Source organism: Ascaphus truei, chromosome 14, assembly GCF_040206685.1.
Source record: "Ascaphus truei isolate aAscTru1 chromosome 14, aAscTru1.hap1, whole genome shotgun sequence".
Lineage (NCBI taxonomy): Eukaryota > Metazoa > Chordata > Amphibia > Anura > Ascaphidae > Ascaphus > Ascaphus truei.
This window is the reverse complement of record NC_134496.1, coordinates 51789906-51809763: the sequence shown is the minus strand read 5'-3', so window position 1 is coordinate 51809763 and position 19858 is coordinate 51789906. Positions and strand designations below refer to the sequence as shown.

The window sequence follows — 19858 nt, the reverse complement described above, 5'->3', positions numbered from 1 at the left end:
GCATACAGGGGCACAGCATCACACACCTAACACACAGGCTCGTCATACCATGCAAACAGGGGCACAGCATCACACACCTAACACACAGGCTCATCGTACCATGCAAACAGGGGCACAGCATCACACACCTAACACACAGGCTCATCATACCATGCAAACAGGGGCACAGCATCACACACCTAACACACAGGCTCGTCATACCATGCAAACAGGGGCACAGCATCACACACCTAACACACAGGCTCGTCATACCATGCAAACAGGGGCACAGCATCACACACCTAACACACAGGCTCATCGTACCATGCAAACAGGGGCACAGCATCACACACCTAACACACAGGCTCATCGTACCATGCAAACCGGGGCACAGCATCACACACCTAACACACAGGCTCGTCATACCATGCAAACAGGGGCACAGCATCACACACCTAACACACAGGCTCATCGTACCATGCAAACAGGGGCACAGCATCACACACCTAACACACAGGCTCATCATACCATGCAAACAGGGGCACAGCATCACACACCTAACACACAGGCTCATCGTACCATGCATACAGGGGCACAGCATCACACACCTAACACACAGGCTCGTCATACCATGCAAACAGGGGCACAGCATCACACACCTAACACACAGGCTCATCGTACCATGCAAACAGGGGCACAGCATCACACACCTAACACACAGGCTCATCGTACCATGCAAACAGGGGCACAGCATCACACACCTAACACACAGGCTCGTCATACCATGCAAACAGGGGCACAGCATCACACACCTAACACACAGGCTCGTCATACCATGCAAACAGGGGCACAGCATCACACACCTAACACACAGGCTCATCGTACCATGCAAACAGGGGCACAGCATCACACACCTAACACACAGGCTCGTCGTACCATGTAAACAGGGGCACAGCATCACACACCTAACACACAGGCTCATCGTACCATGCAAACAGGGGCACAGCATCACACACCTAACACACAGGCTCATCGTACCATGCAAACAGGGGCACAGCATCACACACCTAACACACAGGCTCGTCATACCATGCAAACAGAGGCACAGCATCACACACCTAACACACAGGCTCATCGTACCATGCAAACAGGGGCACAGCATCACACACCTAACACACAGGCTCATCGTACCATGCAAACAGGGGCACAGCATCACACACCTAACACACAGGCTCATCGTACCATGCAAACAGGGGCACAGCATCACACACCTAACACACAGGCTCGTCATACCATGCAAACAGGGGCACAGCATCACACACCTAACACACAGGCTCGTCGTACCATGCAAACAGGGGCACAGCATCACACACCTAACACACAGGCTCGTCGCACCATGCAAACAGGGGCACAGCATCACACACCTAACACACAGGCTCGTCGCACCATGCAAACAGGGGCACAGCATCACACACCTAACACACAGGCTCATCATACCATGCAAACAGGGGCACAGCATCACACACCTAACACACAGGCTCGTCGTACCATGCAAACAGGGGCACAGCATCACACACCTAACACACAGGCTCATCGTACCATGCAAACAGAGGCACAGCATCACACACCTAACACACAGGCTCGACGTACCATGAAAACAGGGGCACAGCATCACACACCTAACACACAGGCTCATCGTACCATGCAAACAGGGGCACAGCATCACACACCTAACACACAGGCTCATCGTAACATGCAAACAGGGGCACAGCATCACACACCTAACACACAGGCTCGTCGTACCATGCAAACAGGGGCACAGCATCACACACCTAACACACAGGCTCATCGTACCATGCAAACAGGGGCACAGCATCACACACCTAACACACAGGCTCGTCATACCATGCAAACAGGGGCACAGCATCACACACCTAACACACAGGCTCATCATACCATGCAAACAGGGGCACAGCATCACACACCTAACACACAGGCTCATCATACCATGCAAACAGGGGCACAGCATCACACACCTAACACACAGGCTCGTCGCACCATGCAAACAGGGGCACAGCATCACACACCTAACACACAGGCTCATCGTACCATGCAAACAGGGGCACAGCATCACACACCTAACACACAGGCTCATCGTACCATGCAAACAGGGGCACAGCATCACACACCTAACACACAGGCTCGTCATACCATGCAAACAGGGGCACAGCATCACACACCTAACACACAGGCTCATCGTACCATGCAAACAGGGGCACAGCATCACACACCTAACACACGGGCTCGTCATACCATGCAAACAGGGGCACAGCATCACACACCTAACACACAGGCTCATCGTAACATGCGAACAGGGGCACAGCATCACACACCTAACACACAGGCTCGTCGTACCATGCAAACAGGGGCACAGCATCACACACCTAACACACAGGCTCATCGTACCATGCAAACAGGGGCACAGCATCACACACCTAACACACAGGCTCGTCATACCATGCAAACAGGGGCACAGCATCACACACCTAACACACAGGCTCATCATACCATGCAAACAGGGGCACAGCATCACACACCTAACACACAGGCTCATCATACCATGCAAACAGGGGCACAGCATCACACACCTAACACACAGGCTCGTCATACCATGCAAACAGGGGCACAGCATCACACACCTAACACACAGGCTCGTCGTACCATGCAAACAGGGGCACAGCATCACACACCTAACACACAGGCTCATCGTACCATGCAAACAGGGGCACAGCATCACACACCTAACACACAGGCTCATCGTACCATGCAAACAGGGGCACAGCATCACACACCTAACACACAGGCTCGTCGTACCATGCAAACAGGGGCACAGCATCACACACCTAACACACAGGCTCATCGTACCATGCAAACAGGGGCACAGCATCACACACCTAACACACAGGCTCGTCATACCATGCAAACAGGGGCACAGCATCACACACCTAACACACAGGCTCGTCATACCATGCAAACCGGGGCACAGCATCACACACCTAACACACAGGCTCATCGTACCATGCAAACAGGGGCACAGCATCACACACCTAACACACAGGCTCGTCGCACCATGCAAACCGGGGCACAGCATCACACACCTAACACACAGGCTCATCGTACCATGCAAACAGGGGCACAGCATCACACACCTAACACACAGGCTCATCGTACCATGCAAACAGGGGCACAGCATCACACACCTAACACACAGGCTCATCGTACCATGCAAACAGGGGCACAGCATCACACACCTAACACACAGGCTCATCGTACCATGCAAACAGGGGCACAGCATCACACACCTAACACACAGGCTCATCGTAACATGCAAACAGGGGCACAGCATCACACACCTAACACACAGGCTCATCATACCATGCAAACAGGGGCACAGCATCACACACCTAACACACAGGCTCATCGTACCATGCAAACAGGGGCACAGCATCACACACCTAACACACAGGCTCGTCATACCATGCAAACAGGGGCACAGCATCACACACCTAACACACAGGCTCATCATACCATGCAAACAGGGGCACAGCATCACACACCTAACACACAGGCTCATCATACCATGCAAACAGGGGCACAGCATCACACACCTAACACACAGGCTCATCGTACCATGCAAACAGGGGCACAGCATCACACACCTAACACACAGGCTCGTCATACCATGCAAACAGGGGCACAGCATCACACACCTAACACACAGGCTCGTCATACCATGCAAACAGGGGCACAGCATCACACACCTAACACACAGGCTCATCGTACCATGCAAACAGGGGCACAGCATCACACACCTAACACACAGGCTCATCGTACCATGCAAACAGGGGCACAGCATCACACACCTAACACACAGGCTCATCGTACCATGCAAACAGGGGCACAGCATCACACACCTAACACACAGGCTCATCGTACCATGCAAACAGGGGCACAGCATCACACACCTAACACACAGGCTCGTCGTACCATGCAAACAGGGGCACAGCATCACACACCTAACACACAGACTCGTCGTACCATGCAAACAGGGGCACAGCATCACACACCTAACACACAGGCTCATCGTACCATGCAAACAGGGGCACAGCATCACACACCTAACACACAGGCTCATCGTACCATGCAAACAGGGGCACAGCATCACACACCTAACACACAGGCTCGTCATACCATGCAAACAGGGGCACAGCATCACACACCTAACACACAGGCTCATCGTACCATGCAAACAGAGGCACAGCATCACACACCTAACACACAGGCTCATCGTACCATGCAAACAGGGGCACAGCATCACACACCTAACACACAGGCTCATCGTACCATGCAAACAGAGGCACAGCATCACACACCTAACACACAGGCTCGTCATACCATGCAAACAGGGGCACAGCATCACACACCTAACACACAGGCTCATCATACCATGCAAACAGGGGCACAGCATCACACACCTAACACACAGGCTCATCGTACCATGCAAACAGAGGCACAGCATCACACACCTAACACACAGGCTCATCGTACCATGCAAACAGGGGCACAGCATCACACACCTAACACACAGGCTCATCGTACCATGCAAACAGAGGCACAGCATCACACACCTAACACACAGGCTCGTCATACCATGCAAACAGGGGCACAGCATCACACACCTAACACACAGGCTCATCATACCATGCAAACAGGGGCACAGCATCACACACCTAACACACAGGCTCGTCATACCATGCAAACAGGGGCACAGCATCACACACCTAACACACAGGCTCGTCGTACCATGCAAACAGGGGCACAGCATCACACACCTAACACACAGGCTCGTCATACCATGCAAACAGGGGCACAGCATCACACACCTAACACACAGGCTCGTCATACCATGCAAACAGGGGCACAGCATCACACACCTAACACACAGGCTCGTCATACCATGCAAACAGGGGCACAGCATCACACACCTAACACACAGGCTCATCGTACCATGCAAACAGGGGCACAGCATCACACACCTAACACACAGGCTCATCATACCATGCAAACAGGGGCACAGCATCACACACCTAACACACAGGCTCGTCATACCATGCAAACAGGGGCACAGCATCACACACCTAACACACAGGCTCATCGTACCATGCAAACAGGGGCACAGCATCACACACCTAACACACAGGCTCGTCATACCATGCAAACAGGGGCACAGCATCACACACCTAACACACAGGCTCGTCGCACCATGCAAACAGGGGCACAGCATCACACACCTAACACACAGGCTCATCGTACCATGCAAACAGGGGCACAGCATCACACACCTAACACACAGGCTCATCGTACCATGCAAACAGGGGCACAGCATCACACACCTAACACACAGGCTCATCGTACCATGCAAACAGGGGCACAGCATCACACACCTAACACACAGGCTCATCATACCATGCAAACAGGGGCACAGCATCACACACCTAACACACAGGCTCGTCATACCATGCAAACAGGGGCACAGCATCACACACCTAACACACAGGCTCGTCGTACCATGCAAACAGGGGCACAGCATCACACACCTAACACACAGGCTCATCATACCATGCAAACAGGGGCACAGCATCACACACCTAACACACAGGCTCGTCATACCATGCAAACAGGGGCACAGCATCACACACCTAACACACAGGCTCGTCGTACCATGCAAACAGGGGCACAGCATCACACACCTAACACACAGGCTCATCATACCATGCAAACAGGGGCACAGCATCACACACCTAACACACAGGCTCATCGTACCATGCAAACAGGGGCACAGCATCACACACCTAACACACAGGCTCATCGTACCATGCAAACAGGGGCACAGCATCACACACCTAACACACAGGCTCATCGTACCATGCAAACAGGGGCACAGCATCACACACCTAACACACAGGCTCATCATACCATGCAAACAGGGGCACAGCATCACACACCTAACACACAGGCTCGTCGTACCATGCAAACAGGGGCACAGCATCACACACCTAACACACAGGCTCATCGTACCATGCAAACAGGGGCACAGCATCACACACCTAACACACAGGCTCATCGTACCATGCAAACAGGGGCACAGCATCACACACCTAACACACAGGCTCATCGTACCATGCAAACAGGGGCACAGCATCACACACCTAACACACAGGCTCATCGTACCATGCAAACAGGGGCACAGCATCACACACCTAACACACAGGCTCGTCGTACCATGCAAACACGGGCACAGCATCACACACCTAACACACAGGCTCATCGTACCATGCAAACAGGGGCACAGCATCACACACCTAACACACAGGCTCGTCATACCATGCAAACAGGGGCACAGCATCACACACCTAACACACAGGCTCATCGTACCATGCAAACAGGGGCACAGCATCACACACCTAACACACAGGCTCGTCGTACCATGCAAACAGGGGCACAGCATCACACACCTAACACACAGGCTCATCATACCATGCAAACAGGGGCACAGCATCACACACCTAACACACAGGCTCGTCATACCATGCAAACAGGGGCACAGCATCACACACCTAACACACAGGCTCATCGTACCATGCAAACAGGGGCACAGCATCACACACCTAACACACAGGCTCGTCGTACCATGCAAACACGGGCACAGCATCACACACCTAACACACAGGCTCATCGTACCATGCAAACAGGGGCACAGCATCACACACCTAACACACAGGCTCGTCATACCATGCAAACAGGGGCACAGCATCACACACCTAACACACAGGCTCATCGTACCATGCAAACAGGGGCACAGCATCACACACCTAACACACAGGCTCATCGTACCATGCAAACAGGGGCACAGCATCACACACCTAACACACAGGCTCATCGTACCATGCAAACAGGGGCACAGCATCACACACCTAACACACAGGCTCGTCATACCATGCAAACAGGGGCACAGCATCACACACCTAACACACAGGCTCGTCGTACCATGCAAACAGGGGCACAGCATCACACACCTAACACACAGGCTCATCGTACCATGCAAACAGGGGCACAGCATCACACACCTAACACACAGACTCATCATACCATGCAAACGGGGGCACAGCATCACACACCTAACACACAGGCTCATCGTACCATGCAAACAGGGGCACAGCATCACACACCTAACACACAGGCTCGTCGTACCATGCAAACAGGGGCACAGCATCACACACCTAACACACAGGCTCGTCGTACCATGCAAACAGGGGCACAGCATCACACACCTAACACACAGGCTCGTCGTACCATGCAAACAGGGGCACAGCATCACACACCTAACACACAGGCTCATCGTACCATGCAAACAGGGGCACAGCATCACACACCTAACACACAGACTCATCATACCATGCAAACGGGGGCACAGCATCACACACCTAACACACAGACTCATCATACCATGCAAACAGAGGCACAGCATCACACACCTAACACACAGGCTCATCATACCATGCAAACAGGGGCACAGCATCACACACCTAACACACAGGCTCGTCATACCATGCAAACAGGGGCACAGCATCACACACCTAACACACAGGCTCGTCATACCATGCAAACAGGGGCACAGCATCACACACCTAACACACAGGCTCATCGTACCATGCAAACAGGGGCACAGCATCACACACCTAACACACAGGCTCGTCATACCATGCAAACAGGGGCACAGCATCACACACCTAACACACAGGCTCGTCATACCATGCAAACAGGGGCACAGCATCACACACCTAACACACAGGCTCGTCATACCATGCAAACGGGGGCACAGCATCACACACCTAACACACAGGCTCATCATACCATGCAAACGGGGGCACAGCATCACACACCTAACACACAGGCTCGTCATACCATGCAAACAGGGGCACAGCATCACACACCTAACACACAGGCTCATCGTACCATGCAAACAGGGGCACAGCATCACACACCTAACACACAGGCTCACCGTACCATGCAAACAGAGGCACAGCATCACACACCTAACACACAGGCTCATCATACCATGCAAACAGAGGCACAGCATCACACACCTAACACACAGGCTCGTCATACCATGCAAACAGGGGCACAGCATCACACACCTAACACACAGGCTCATCATACCATGCAAACAGGGGCACAGCATCACACACCTAACACACAGGCTCGTCGTACCATGCAAACAGGGGCACAGCATCACACACCTAACACACAGGCTCGTCATACCATGCAAACAGGGGCACAGCATCACACACCTAACACACAGGCTCGTCGTACCATGCAAACAGGGGCACAGCATCACACACCTAACACACAGGCTCATCATACCATGCAAACAGAGGCACAGCATCACACACCTAACACACAGGCTCTTCATACTATGCAAACGGGGGCACAGCATCACACACCTAACACACAGGCTCATCGTACCATGCAAACGGACACAGCATCACACACCTAACACACAGGCTCATCGTACCATGCAAACGGACACAGCATCACACACCTAACACACAGGCTCGTCGTACCATGCAAACAGGGGCACAGCATCACACACCTAACACACAGGCTCGTCGTACCATGCAAACAGGGGCACAGCATCACACACCTAACACACAGGCTCGTCGTACCATGCAAACAGAGGCACAGCATCACACACCTAACACACAGGCTCATCGTACCATGCAAACAGGGGCACAGCATCACACACCTAACACACAGGCTCATCATACCATGCAAACAGGGGCACAGCATCACACACCTAACACACAGGCTCGTCGTACCATGCAAACAGGGGCACAGCATCACACACCTAACACACAGGCTCGTCGTACCATGCAAACAGAGGCACAGCATCACACACCTAACACACAGGCTCTTCATACTATGCAAACGGGGGCACAGCATCACACACCTAACACACAGGCTCATCGTACCATGCAAACGGACACAGCATCACACACCTAACACACAGGCTCATCGTACCATGCAAACGGACACAGCATCACACACCTAACACACAGGCTCATCATACCATGCAAACAGGGGCACAGCATCACACACCTAACACACAGGCTCGTCGTACCATGCAAACAGGGGCACAGCATCACACACCTAACACACAGGCTCGTCGTACCATGCAAACAGGGGCACAGCATCACACACCTAACACACAGGCTCGTCGTACCATGCAAACAGGGGCACAGCATCACACACCTAACACACGGGCTCATCATACCATGCAAACAGGGGCACAGCATCACACACCTAACACACGGGCTCATCATACCATGCAAACAGGGGCACAGCATCACACACCTAACACACGGGCTCATCATACCATGCAAACAGGGGCACAGCATCACACACCTAACACACGGGCTCATCATACCATGCAAACAGGGGCACAGCATCACACACCTAACACACAGGCTCGTCATACCATGCAAACAGGGGCACAGCATCACACACCTAACACACAGGCTCGTCATACCATGCAAACAGGGGCACAGCATCACACACCTAACACACAGGCTCATCGTACCATGCAAACAGGGGCACAGCATCACACACCTAACACACAGGCTCGTCATACCATGCAAACAGGGGCACAGCATCACACACCTAACACACAGGCTCGTCATACCATGCAAACAGGGGCACAGCATCACACACCTAACACACAGGCTCGTCATACCATGCAAACAGGGGCACCGCATCACACACCTAACACACAGACTCATCGTACCATGCAAACAGGGGCACAGCATCACACACCTAACACACAGGCTCATCGTACCATGCAAACAGGGGCACAGCATCACACACCTAACACACAGGCTCGTCATACCATGCAAACAGGGGCACAGCATCACACACCTAACACACAGGCTCATCGTACCATGCAAACAGGGGCACAGCATCACACACCTAACACACAGGCTCATCGTACCATGCAAACAGGGGCACAGCATCACACACCTAACACACAGGCTCATCATACCATGCAAACAGGGGCACAGCATCACACACCTAACACACAGGCTCATCGTACCATGCAAACAGGGGCACAGCATCACACACCTAACACACAGGCTCGTCGCACCATGCAAACAGGGGCACAGCATCACACACCTAACACACAGGCTCGTCGTACCATGCAAACAGGGGCACAGCATCACACACCTAACACACAGGCTCATCGTACCATGCAAACAGGGGCACAGCATCACACACCTAACACACAGGCTCGTCGCACCATGCAAACAGGGGCCACAGCATCACACACCTAACACACAGGCTCGTCGTACCATGCAAACAGGGGCACAGCATCACACACCTAACACACAGGCTCATCATACCATGCAAACAGGGGCACAGCATCACACACCTAACACACAGGCTCATCATACCATGCAAACAGGGGCACAGCATCACACACCTAACACACAGGCTCATCGTACCATGCAAACAGGGGCACAGCATCACACACCTAACACACAGGCTCGTCATACCATGCAAACAGGGGCACAGCATCACACACCTAACACACAGGCTCATCGTACCATGCAAACAGGGGCACAGCATCACACACCTAACACACAGGCTCATCATACCATGCAAACAGGGGCACAGCATCACACACCTAACACACAGGCTCATCGTACCATGCAAACAGGGGCACAGCATCACACACCTAACACACAGGCTCATCATACCATGCAAACAGGGGCACAGCATCACACACCTAACACACAGGCTCATCGTACCATGCAAACAGTGGCACAGCATCACACACCTAACACACAGGCTCATCGTACCATGCAAACAGTGGCACAGCATCACACACCTAACACACGGGCTCATCGTACCATGCAAACAGTGGCACAGCATCACACACCTAACACACAGGCTCATCGTACCATGCAAACAGGGGCACAGCATCACACACCTAACACACGGGCTCGTCATACCATGCAAACAGGGGCACAGCATCACACACCTAACACACAGGCTCATCGTACCATGCAAACAGGGGCACAGCATCACACACCTAACACACGGGCTCATCGTACCATGCAAACAGGGGCACAGCATCACACACCTAACACACAGGCTCGTCGTACCATGCAAACAGGGGCACAGCATCACACACCTAACACACAGGCTCATCGTACCATGCAAACAGGGGCACAGCATCACACACCTAACACACAGGCTCATCATACCATGCAAACAGGGGCACAGCATCACACACCTAACACACAGGCTCGTCATACCATGCAAACAGGGGCACAGCATCACACACCTAACACACAGGCTCGTCATACCATGCAAACAGGGGCACAGCATCACACACCTAACACACAGGCTCGTCATACCATGCAAACAGGGGCACAGCATCACACACCTAACACACAGGCTCGTCATACCATGCAAACAGGGGCACAGCATCACACACCTAACACACAGGCTCATCGTACCATGCAAACAGGGGCACAGCATCACACACCTAACACACGGGCTCGTCGCACCATGCAAACAGGGGCACAGCATCACACACCTAACACACAGGCTCATCGTACCATGCAAACAGGGGCACAGCATCACACACCTAACACACAGGCTCATCGTACCATGCAAACAGGGGCACAGCATCACACACCTAACACACAGGCTCATCGTACCATGCAAACAGGGGCACAGCATCACACACCTAACACACAGGCTCATCGTACCATGCAAACAGGGGCACAGCATCACACACCTAACACACAGGCTCATCATACCATGCAAACAGGGGCACAGCATCACACACCTAACACACAGGCTCGTCGCACCATGCAAACCGGGGCACAGCATCACACACCTAACACACAGGCTCATCGTACCATGCAAACAGGGGCACAGCATCACACACCTAACACACAGGCTCGTCGTACCATGCAAACACGGGCACAGCATCACACACCTAACACACAGGCTCATCGTACCATGCAAACAGGGGCACAGCATCACACACCTAACACACAGACTCGTCGTACCATGCAAACACGGGCACAGCATCACACACCTAACACACAGGCTCGTCGCACCATGCAAACCGGGGCACAGCATCACACACCTAACACACAGGCTCGTCGTACCATGCAAACACGGGCACAGCATCACACACCTAACACACAGGCTCGTCGCACCATGCAAACCGGGGCACAGCATCACACACCTAACACACAGGCTCGTCATACCATGCAAACAGGGGCACAGCATCACACACCTAACACACAGGCTTGTCGCACCATGCAAACAGGGGCACAGCATCACACACCTAACACACAGGCTCGTCGCACCATGCAAACAGGGGCACAGCATCACACACCTAACACACAGGCTCATCGTACCATGCAAACCGGGGCACAGCATCACACACCTAACACACAGGCTCATCGTACCATGCAAACGGGGGCACAGCATCACACACCTAACACACAGGCTCATCGTACCATGCAAACAGGGGCACAGCATCACACACCTAACACACAGGCTCGTCATACCATGCAAACAGGGGCACAGCATCACACACCTAACACACAGGCTCGTCGTACCATGCAAACAGGGGCACAGCATCACACACCTAACACACAGGCTCATCGTACCATGCAAACAGGGGCACAGCATCACACACCTAACACACAGGCTCGTCGTACCATGCAAACAGGGGCACAGCATCACACACCTAACACACAGGCTCGTCGTACCATGCAAACAGGGGCACAGCATCACACACCTAACACACAGGCTCATCGTACCATGCAAACAGGGGCACAGCATCACACACCTAACACACAGGCTCGTCGTACCATGCAAACAGGGGCACAGCATCACACACCTAACACAGGCTCATCGTACCATGCAAACAGGGGCACAGCATCACACACCTAACACACAGGCTCATCGTACCATGCAAACAGGGGCACAGCATCACACACCTAACACACAGGCTCATCGTACCATGCAAACAGGGGCACAGCATCACACACCTAACACACAGACTCATCGTACCATGCAAACAGGGGCACAGCATCACACACCTAACACACGGGCTCGTCGTACCATGCAAACAGGGGCACAGCATCACACACCTAACACACAGGCTCGTCATACCATGCAAACAGGGGCACAGCATCACACACCTAACACACAGGCTCATCGTACCATGCAAACAGGGGCACAGCATCACACACCTAACACACAGGCTCATCGTACCATGCAAACAGGGGCACAGCATCACACACCTAACACACAGGCTCATCATACCATGCAAACAGGGGCACAGCATCACACACCTAACACACAGGCTCATCGTACCATGCAAACAGGGGCACAGCATCACACACCTAACACACAGGCTCGTCGCACCATGCAAACAGGGGCACAGCATCACACACCTAACACACAGGCTCGTCGTACCATGCAAACAGGGGCACAGCATCACACACCTAACACACAGGCTCATCGTACCATGCAAACAGGGGCACAGCATCACACACCTAACACACAGGCTCGTCGCAGCATGCAAACAGGGGCACAGCATCACACACCTAACACACAGGCTCGTCGTACCATGCAAACAGGGGCACAGCATCACACACCTAACACACAGGCTCATCATACCATGCAAACAGGGGCACAGCATCACACACCTAACACACAGGCTCATCATACCATGCAAACAGGGGCACAGCATCACACACCTAACACACAGGCTCATCATACCATGCAAACAGGGGCACAGCATCACACACCTAACACACAGGCTCATCGTACCATGCAAACAGGGGCACAGCATCACACACCTAACACACAGGCTCGTCATACCATGCAAACAGGGGCACAGCATCACACACCTAACACACAGGCTCATCGTACCATGCAAACAGGGGCACAGCATCACACACCTAACACACAGGCTCATCATACCATGCAAACAGGGGCACAGCATCACACACCTAACACACAGGCTCATCGTACCATGCAAACAGGGGCACAGCATCACACACCTAACACACAGGCTCATCATACCATGCAAACAGGGGCACAGCATCACACACCTAACACACAGGCTCATCGTACCATGCAAACAGTGGCACAGCATCACACACCTAACACACAGGCTCATCGTACCATGCAAACAGTGGCACAGCATCACACACCTAACACACGGGCTCATCGTACCATGCAAACAGTGGCACAGCATCACACACCTAACACACAGGCTCATCGTACCATGCAAACAGGGGCACAGCATCACACACCTAACACACGGGCTCGTCATACCATGCAAACAGGGGCACAGCATCACACACCTAACACACAGGCTCATCGTACCATGCAAACAGGGGCACAGCATCACACACCTAACACACGGGCTCATCGTACCATGCAAACAGGGGCACAGCATCACACACCTAACACACAGGCTCGTCGTACCATGCAAACAGGGGCACAGCATCACACACCTAACACACAGGCTCATCGTACCATGCAAACAGGGGCACAGCATCACACACCTAACACACAGGCTCATCATACCATGCAAACAGGGGCACAGCATCACACACCTAACACACAGGCTCGTCATACCATGCAAACAGGGGCACAGCATCACACACCTAACACACAGGCTCGTCATACCATGCAAACAGGGGCACAGCATCACACACCTAACACACAGGCTCGTCATACCATGCAAACAGGGGCACAGCATCACACACCTAACACACAGGCTCGTCATACCATGCAAACAGGGGCACAGCATCACACACCTAACACACAGGCTCATCGTACCATGCAAACAGGGGCACAGCATCACACACCTAACACACGGGCTCGTCGCACCATGCAAACAGGGGCACAGCATCACACACCTAACACACAGGCTCATCGTACCATGCAAACAGGGGCACAGCATCACACACCTAACACACAGGCTCATCGTACCATGCAAACAGGGGCACAGCATCACACACCTAACACACAGGCTCATCGTACCATGCAAACAGGGGCACAGCATCACACACCTAACACACAGGCTCATCATACCATGCAAACAGGGGCACAGCATCACACACCTAACACACAGGCTCGTCGCACCATGCAAACCGGGGCACAGCATCACACACCTAACACACAGGCTCATCGTACCATGCAAACAGGGGCACAGCATCACACACCTAACACACAGGCTCGTCGTACCATGCAAACACGGGCACAGCATCACACACCTAACACACAGGCTCATCGTACCATGCAAACAGGGGCACAGCATCACACACCTAACACACAGACTCGTCGTACCATGCAAACACGGGCACAGCATCACACACCTAACACACAGGCTTGTCGCACCATGCAAACCGGGGCACAGCATCACACACCTAACACACAGGCTCGTCGTACCATGCAAACACGGGCACAGCATCACACACCTAACACACAGGCTCGTCGCACCATGCAAACCGGGGCACAGCATCACACACCTAACACACAGGCTCGTCATACCATGCAAACAGGGGCACAGCATCACACACCTAACACACAGGCTCGTCGCACCATGCAAACAGGGGCACAGCATCACACACCTAACACACAGGCTCGTCGCACCATGCAAACAGGGGCACAGCATCACACACCTAACACACAGGCTCATCGTACCATGCAAACCGGGGCACAGCATCACACACCTAACACACAGGCTCATCGTACCATGCAAACGGGGGCACAGCATCACACACCTAACACACAGGCTCATCGTACCATGCAAACAGGGGCACAGCATCACACACCTAACACACAGGCTCGTCATACCATGCAAACAGGGGCACAGCATCACACACCTAACACACAGGCTCGTCGTACCATGCAAACAGGGGCACAGCATCACACACCTAACACACAGGCTCGTCATACCATGCAAACAGGGGCACAGCATCACACACCTAACACACAGGCTCGTCGTACCATGCAAACAGGGGCACAGCATCACACACCTAACACACAGGCTCGTCGTACCATGCAAACAGGGGCACAGCATCACACACCTAACACACAGGCTCATCGTACCATGCAAACAGGGGCACAGCATCACACACCTAACACACAGGCTCGTCGTACCATGCAAACAGGGGCACAGCATCACACACCTAACACAGGCTCATCGTACCATGCAAACAGGGGCACAGCATCACACACCTAACACACAGGCTCATCGTACCATGCAAACAGGGGCACAGCATCACACACCTAACACACAGGCTCATCGTACCATGCAAACAGGGGCACAGCATCACACACCTAACACACAGACTCATCGTACCATGCAAACAGGGGCACAGCATCACACACCTAACACACGGGCTCGTCGTACCATGCAAACAGGGGCACAGCATCACACACCTAACACACAGGCTCGTCATACCATGCAAACAGGGGCACAGCATCACACACCTAACACACAGGCTCATCGTACCATGCAAACAGAGGCACAGCATCACACACCTAACACACAGGCTCATCGTACCATGCAAACAGGGGCACAGCATCACACACCTAACACACAGGCTCATCGTACCATGCAAACAGGTGTAGCTGGAGAATCTGCTGTCTGGAGACCCCCCCCACCCCCATTGCCTGCACCATTGTGCAGAATAACCCCCCCTCCACCGCAGACAAGCTACACCTGTCTGCCTATCTATGACATCATTATCACATGCATATTTTCTCGTAACACATATGTATTTCTTGGGACATAGCCATCGTCTTGTCTGCAGAATGGTTATTATTTGGTGCATGCATCGATGTCTGCCAGTTATAGCATACACGTGTATTAGGGTCAGAGTTTTCTGTGCCTGGGAATTCACATCCGTTCCCTGCCCCGGAGAGCTTACAGTCTAGTAACCAGATGTACTAAGCACTGCACAGCAATAATGCACCTTACAAACTGCTCAGCGCTGTTTAGTTAATATGAGCCTAATTGCATTGGTCTCTGATACAGTATACAGTGTGACTTCCTCACAGTCACACATAACTTGTTCTGGGTCTTATCTCCCACTTCTAAGGCCAGTAGGGTCAATGAAAATGGGGAGAGAGGGACCGGCAGGATCGGACACGAACTTCCAGGTGACATGGAGGTAGTCTTAACCACAAGACAGGGAGAGCTGCTTCAGCACGGCCCATTCACCTGAAGTCCTCACTAAATTCGCATTGTACTTTCCTTGTCCTGATGCCTCCCCCATTTTCCCTTCTCTCCAGGAGTGAATCCCCTGAACCCCAACAGTTCCCCGGACCAGCTTTACGGAGAGATGAAGCCAGCCATCGACGGGGCTAACTTTATAGTCAAGTACATGAGGGACAAGAATGATTACAATGAGGTACGGTCTGTGCTTGGGTTGGACGGGATCCCATTAGGGTCACACGAGCTCTCCTGTAACTGACATCTCGTTATCTTTGGGGCGGCCGCGTTCGCAGCACTCAGATCGTTAAAAATACTTCCCTTTCACAAACCTCCTTTTTGTTTTGTTTTCCCACACACTTCATGTCCTCCAGCAGATCGTTTAATTTCATGTGAATTTCCCAAGAAATTCTTTGTAATTAAGGATACAAATGTAGCGGTTAGATTAGACTAGCTGAGAGACCCGGCGTTGCCCGGGAGGTAAATGCGTAATAGGTAGTATTATTTATAAATCGTGGAACAATAGGTGACTGTTTGTTGGAAAGGTTGGATAATAATATTGAAAAGAAAGATGGAAGAAAATGTAATACGATGTTGTATAAAAATGGTTTATTGTAACCACACCACAGTACAATGTATATTTTGGTGGCATAAGTGATGTAAAAATCTGAGTCGTGTGTCCTGCTAGGGTGTGAGGCGGCGGGTGGCGCGTGGGTTGTGAGTGCTGTGTGCGAGTGGGGGTCCTGCTAGGGTGTGAGGCGGCGGGTGGTGCGTGGGTTGTGAGTGCTGTCTGTGAGTGGGGGTCCTGCAAGGGTGTGAGGCGGCGGCTGGCGCGTGGGTTGTGAGTGCTGTCTGTGAGTGGGGGTCCTGCTAGGGTGTGAGGCGGTGGGTCAGTGATGGGGGGGGGGGTGAAGGGGAGCGGAGGGGGGGGTGAAGGGGAGTGGAGGGGGGGAAGGGGAGCGGAGGGGGGGAAGGAGAGCGGGGGGGGGAAGGGGAGCGGGGGGGGGGAAGGGGAGAAGTGGTGGGAAGGGGGAGGGGGGAGGTGGTGGAAAGGGGGAGAAGGGGGGAGGTGGTGGAAAGGGGGAGAAGGGGGGAGGTGGTGGGAAGGGGGAGAAGGGGGGAGGTGGTGGGAAGGGGGGAGGTGGTGGGAAGGGGGAGAAGGGGGGAGGTGGTGGGAAGGGGGGAGGTGGTGGGAAGGAGGAGGAGGGGGAAGGTGGTGGAAAGGGAGAGAAGGGGGGATGTGGTGGGAAGGGGGAGGAGGGGGAAGGTGGTGGGAAGGGGGAGGAGGGGGAAGGTGGTGGGAAGGGGAAGGTGGTGGGAAGGGGGAGGAGGGGAAGGTGGTGGGAAGGGGGAGGAGGGGGAGGTGGTGGGAAGGGGGAGGAGGGGGGAGGTGGTGGGAAGGGGGGGAGGGGGGAGGTGGTGGGAAGGGGGGGAGGGTGGAGGTGGTGGGAAGGGGGGGAGGTGGTGGGAAGGGGGGGGAGGTGGTGGGAAGGGGGGGGAGGTGGTGGGAAGGGGGGGAGGTGGTGGAAAGGGGGGGAGGGGTGAGGTGGTGGGAAGGGGGGAGGTGGTGGGAAGGAGGAGGAGGGGGAAGGTGGTGGAAAGGGAGAGAAGGGGGGATGTGGTGGGAAGGGGGAGGAGGGGGAAGGTGGTGGGAAGGGGGAGGAGGGGGAAGGTGGTGGGAAGGGGGAGGAGGGGGAGGTGGTGGGAAGGGGGAGGAGGGGGGAGGTGGTGGGAAGGGGGGGAGGTGGTGGGAAGGGGGGGAGGGGGGAGGTGGTGGGAAGGGGGAGGGTGGAGGTGGTGGGAAGGGGGGGAGGTGGTGGGAAGGGGGGGGAGGTGGTGGGGAAGGGGGGGAGGTGGTGGAAAGGGGGGGGGAGGGGTGAGGTGGTGGGAAGGGGGAGGAGGTGGGAAGGGGGAGGCGGAGGGAAGGCGGGGGGTGGGAGGAGGTGGGAAGGCGGGGGTAGTGGGAGGAGGTGGGAAGGCGGGGGGTGGGAGGTGGTGGGATGGCGGGGGGTGGGAGGCGGTGGGAAGGGGGGTGGGAGGCGGTGGGAAGGGGGGGGGAGGCGGTGGGAAGGGGGGGAGGGAGGCGGTGGGAAGGGGGGGAGGGAGGCGGTGGGAAGGGGGGGGAGGCGGTGGGAAGGGGGGAGGCGGTGGGAAGGGGGGGTGGGAGGCGGTGGGAAGGGGGGGGTGGGAGGCGGTGGGAAGGGGGGAGGGAGGCGGTGGGAAGGGGGGAGGGATGCGGTGGGAAGGGGGGGGAGGCGGTGGGAAGGGGGGGGGGAGGCGGTGGGAAGGGGGGGTGGGAGGCGGTGGGAAGGGGTGGGGGGAGGCGGTGGAAGGGGGGGGGAGGCGGTGGGAAGGGGGGGAGGGAGGCGGTGGGAAGGGGGGGAGGGAGGCGGTGGGAAGGGGGGGGAGGCGGTGGGAAGGGGGGGAGGCGGTGGGAAGGGGGGGTGGGAGGCGGTGGGAAGGGGGGGTGGGAGGCGGTGGAAGGGGGGGAGG

At 54.5% G+C, this 19858-nt stretch overlaps 1 protein-coding gene across 2 annotated transcripts in view; it reads left to right on the top strand.

Moving 5' to 3' along the window:
• CHRND (cholinergic receptor nicotinic delta subunit) overlaps window positions 1-17649 on the top strand; it is a 45180-nt gene extending 27531 nt beyond the window's left edge. The window contains exon 10 of one of the 2 annotated variants that reach the window (XM_075570976.1): window positions 17446-17649. In XM_075570976.1, coding sequence (XP_075427091.1) covers window positions 17446-17627 — 182 coding nt within the window. In that variant the 3' untranslated portion in view covers window positions 17628-17649. The remainder of the gene's footprint in view (window positions 1-17445) is intronic. The other variant, XM_075570975.1, reaches the window with a different exon arrangement.
• The last annotated feature ends 2209 nt before the right edge of the window (window positions 17650-19858 follow it).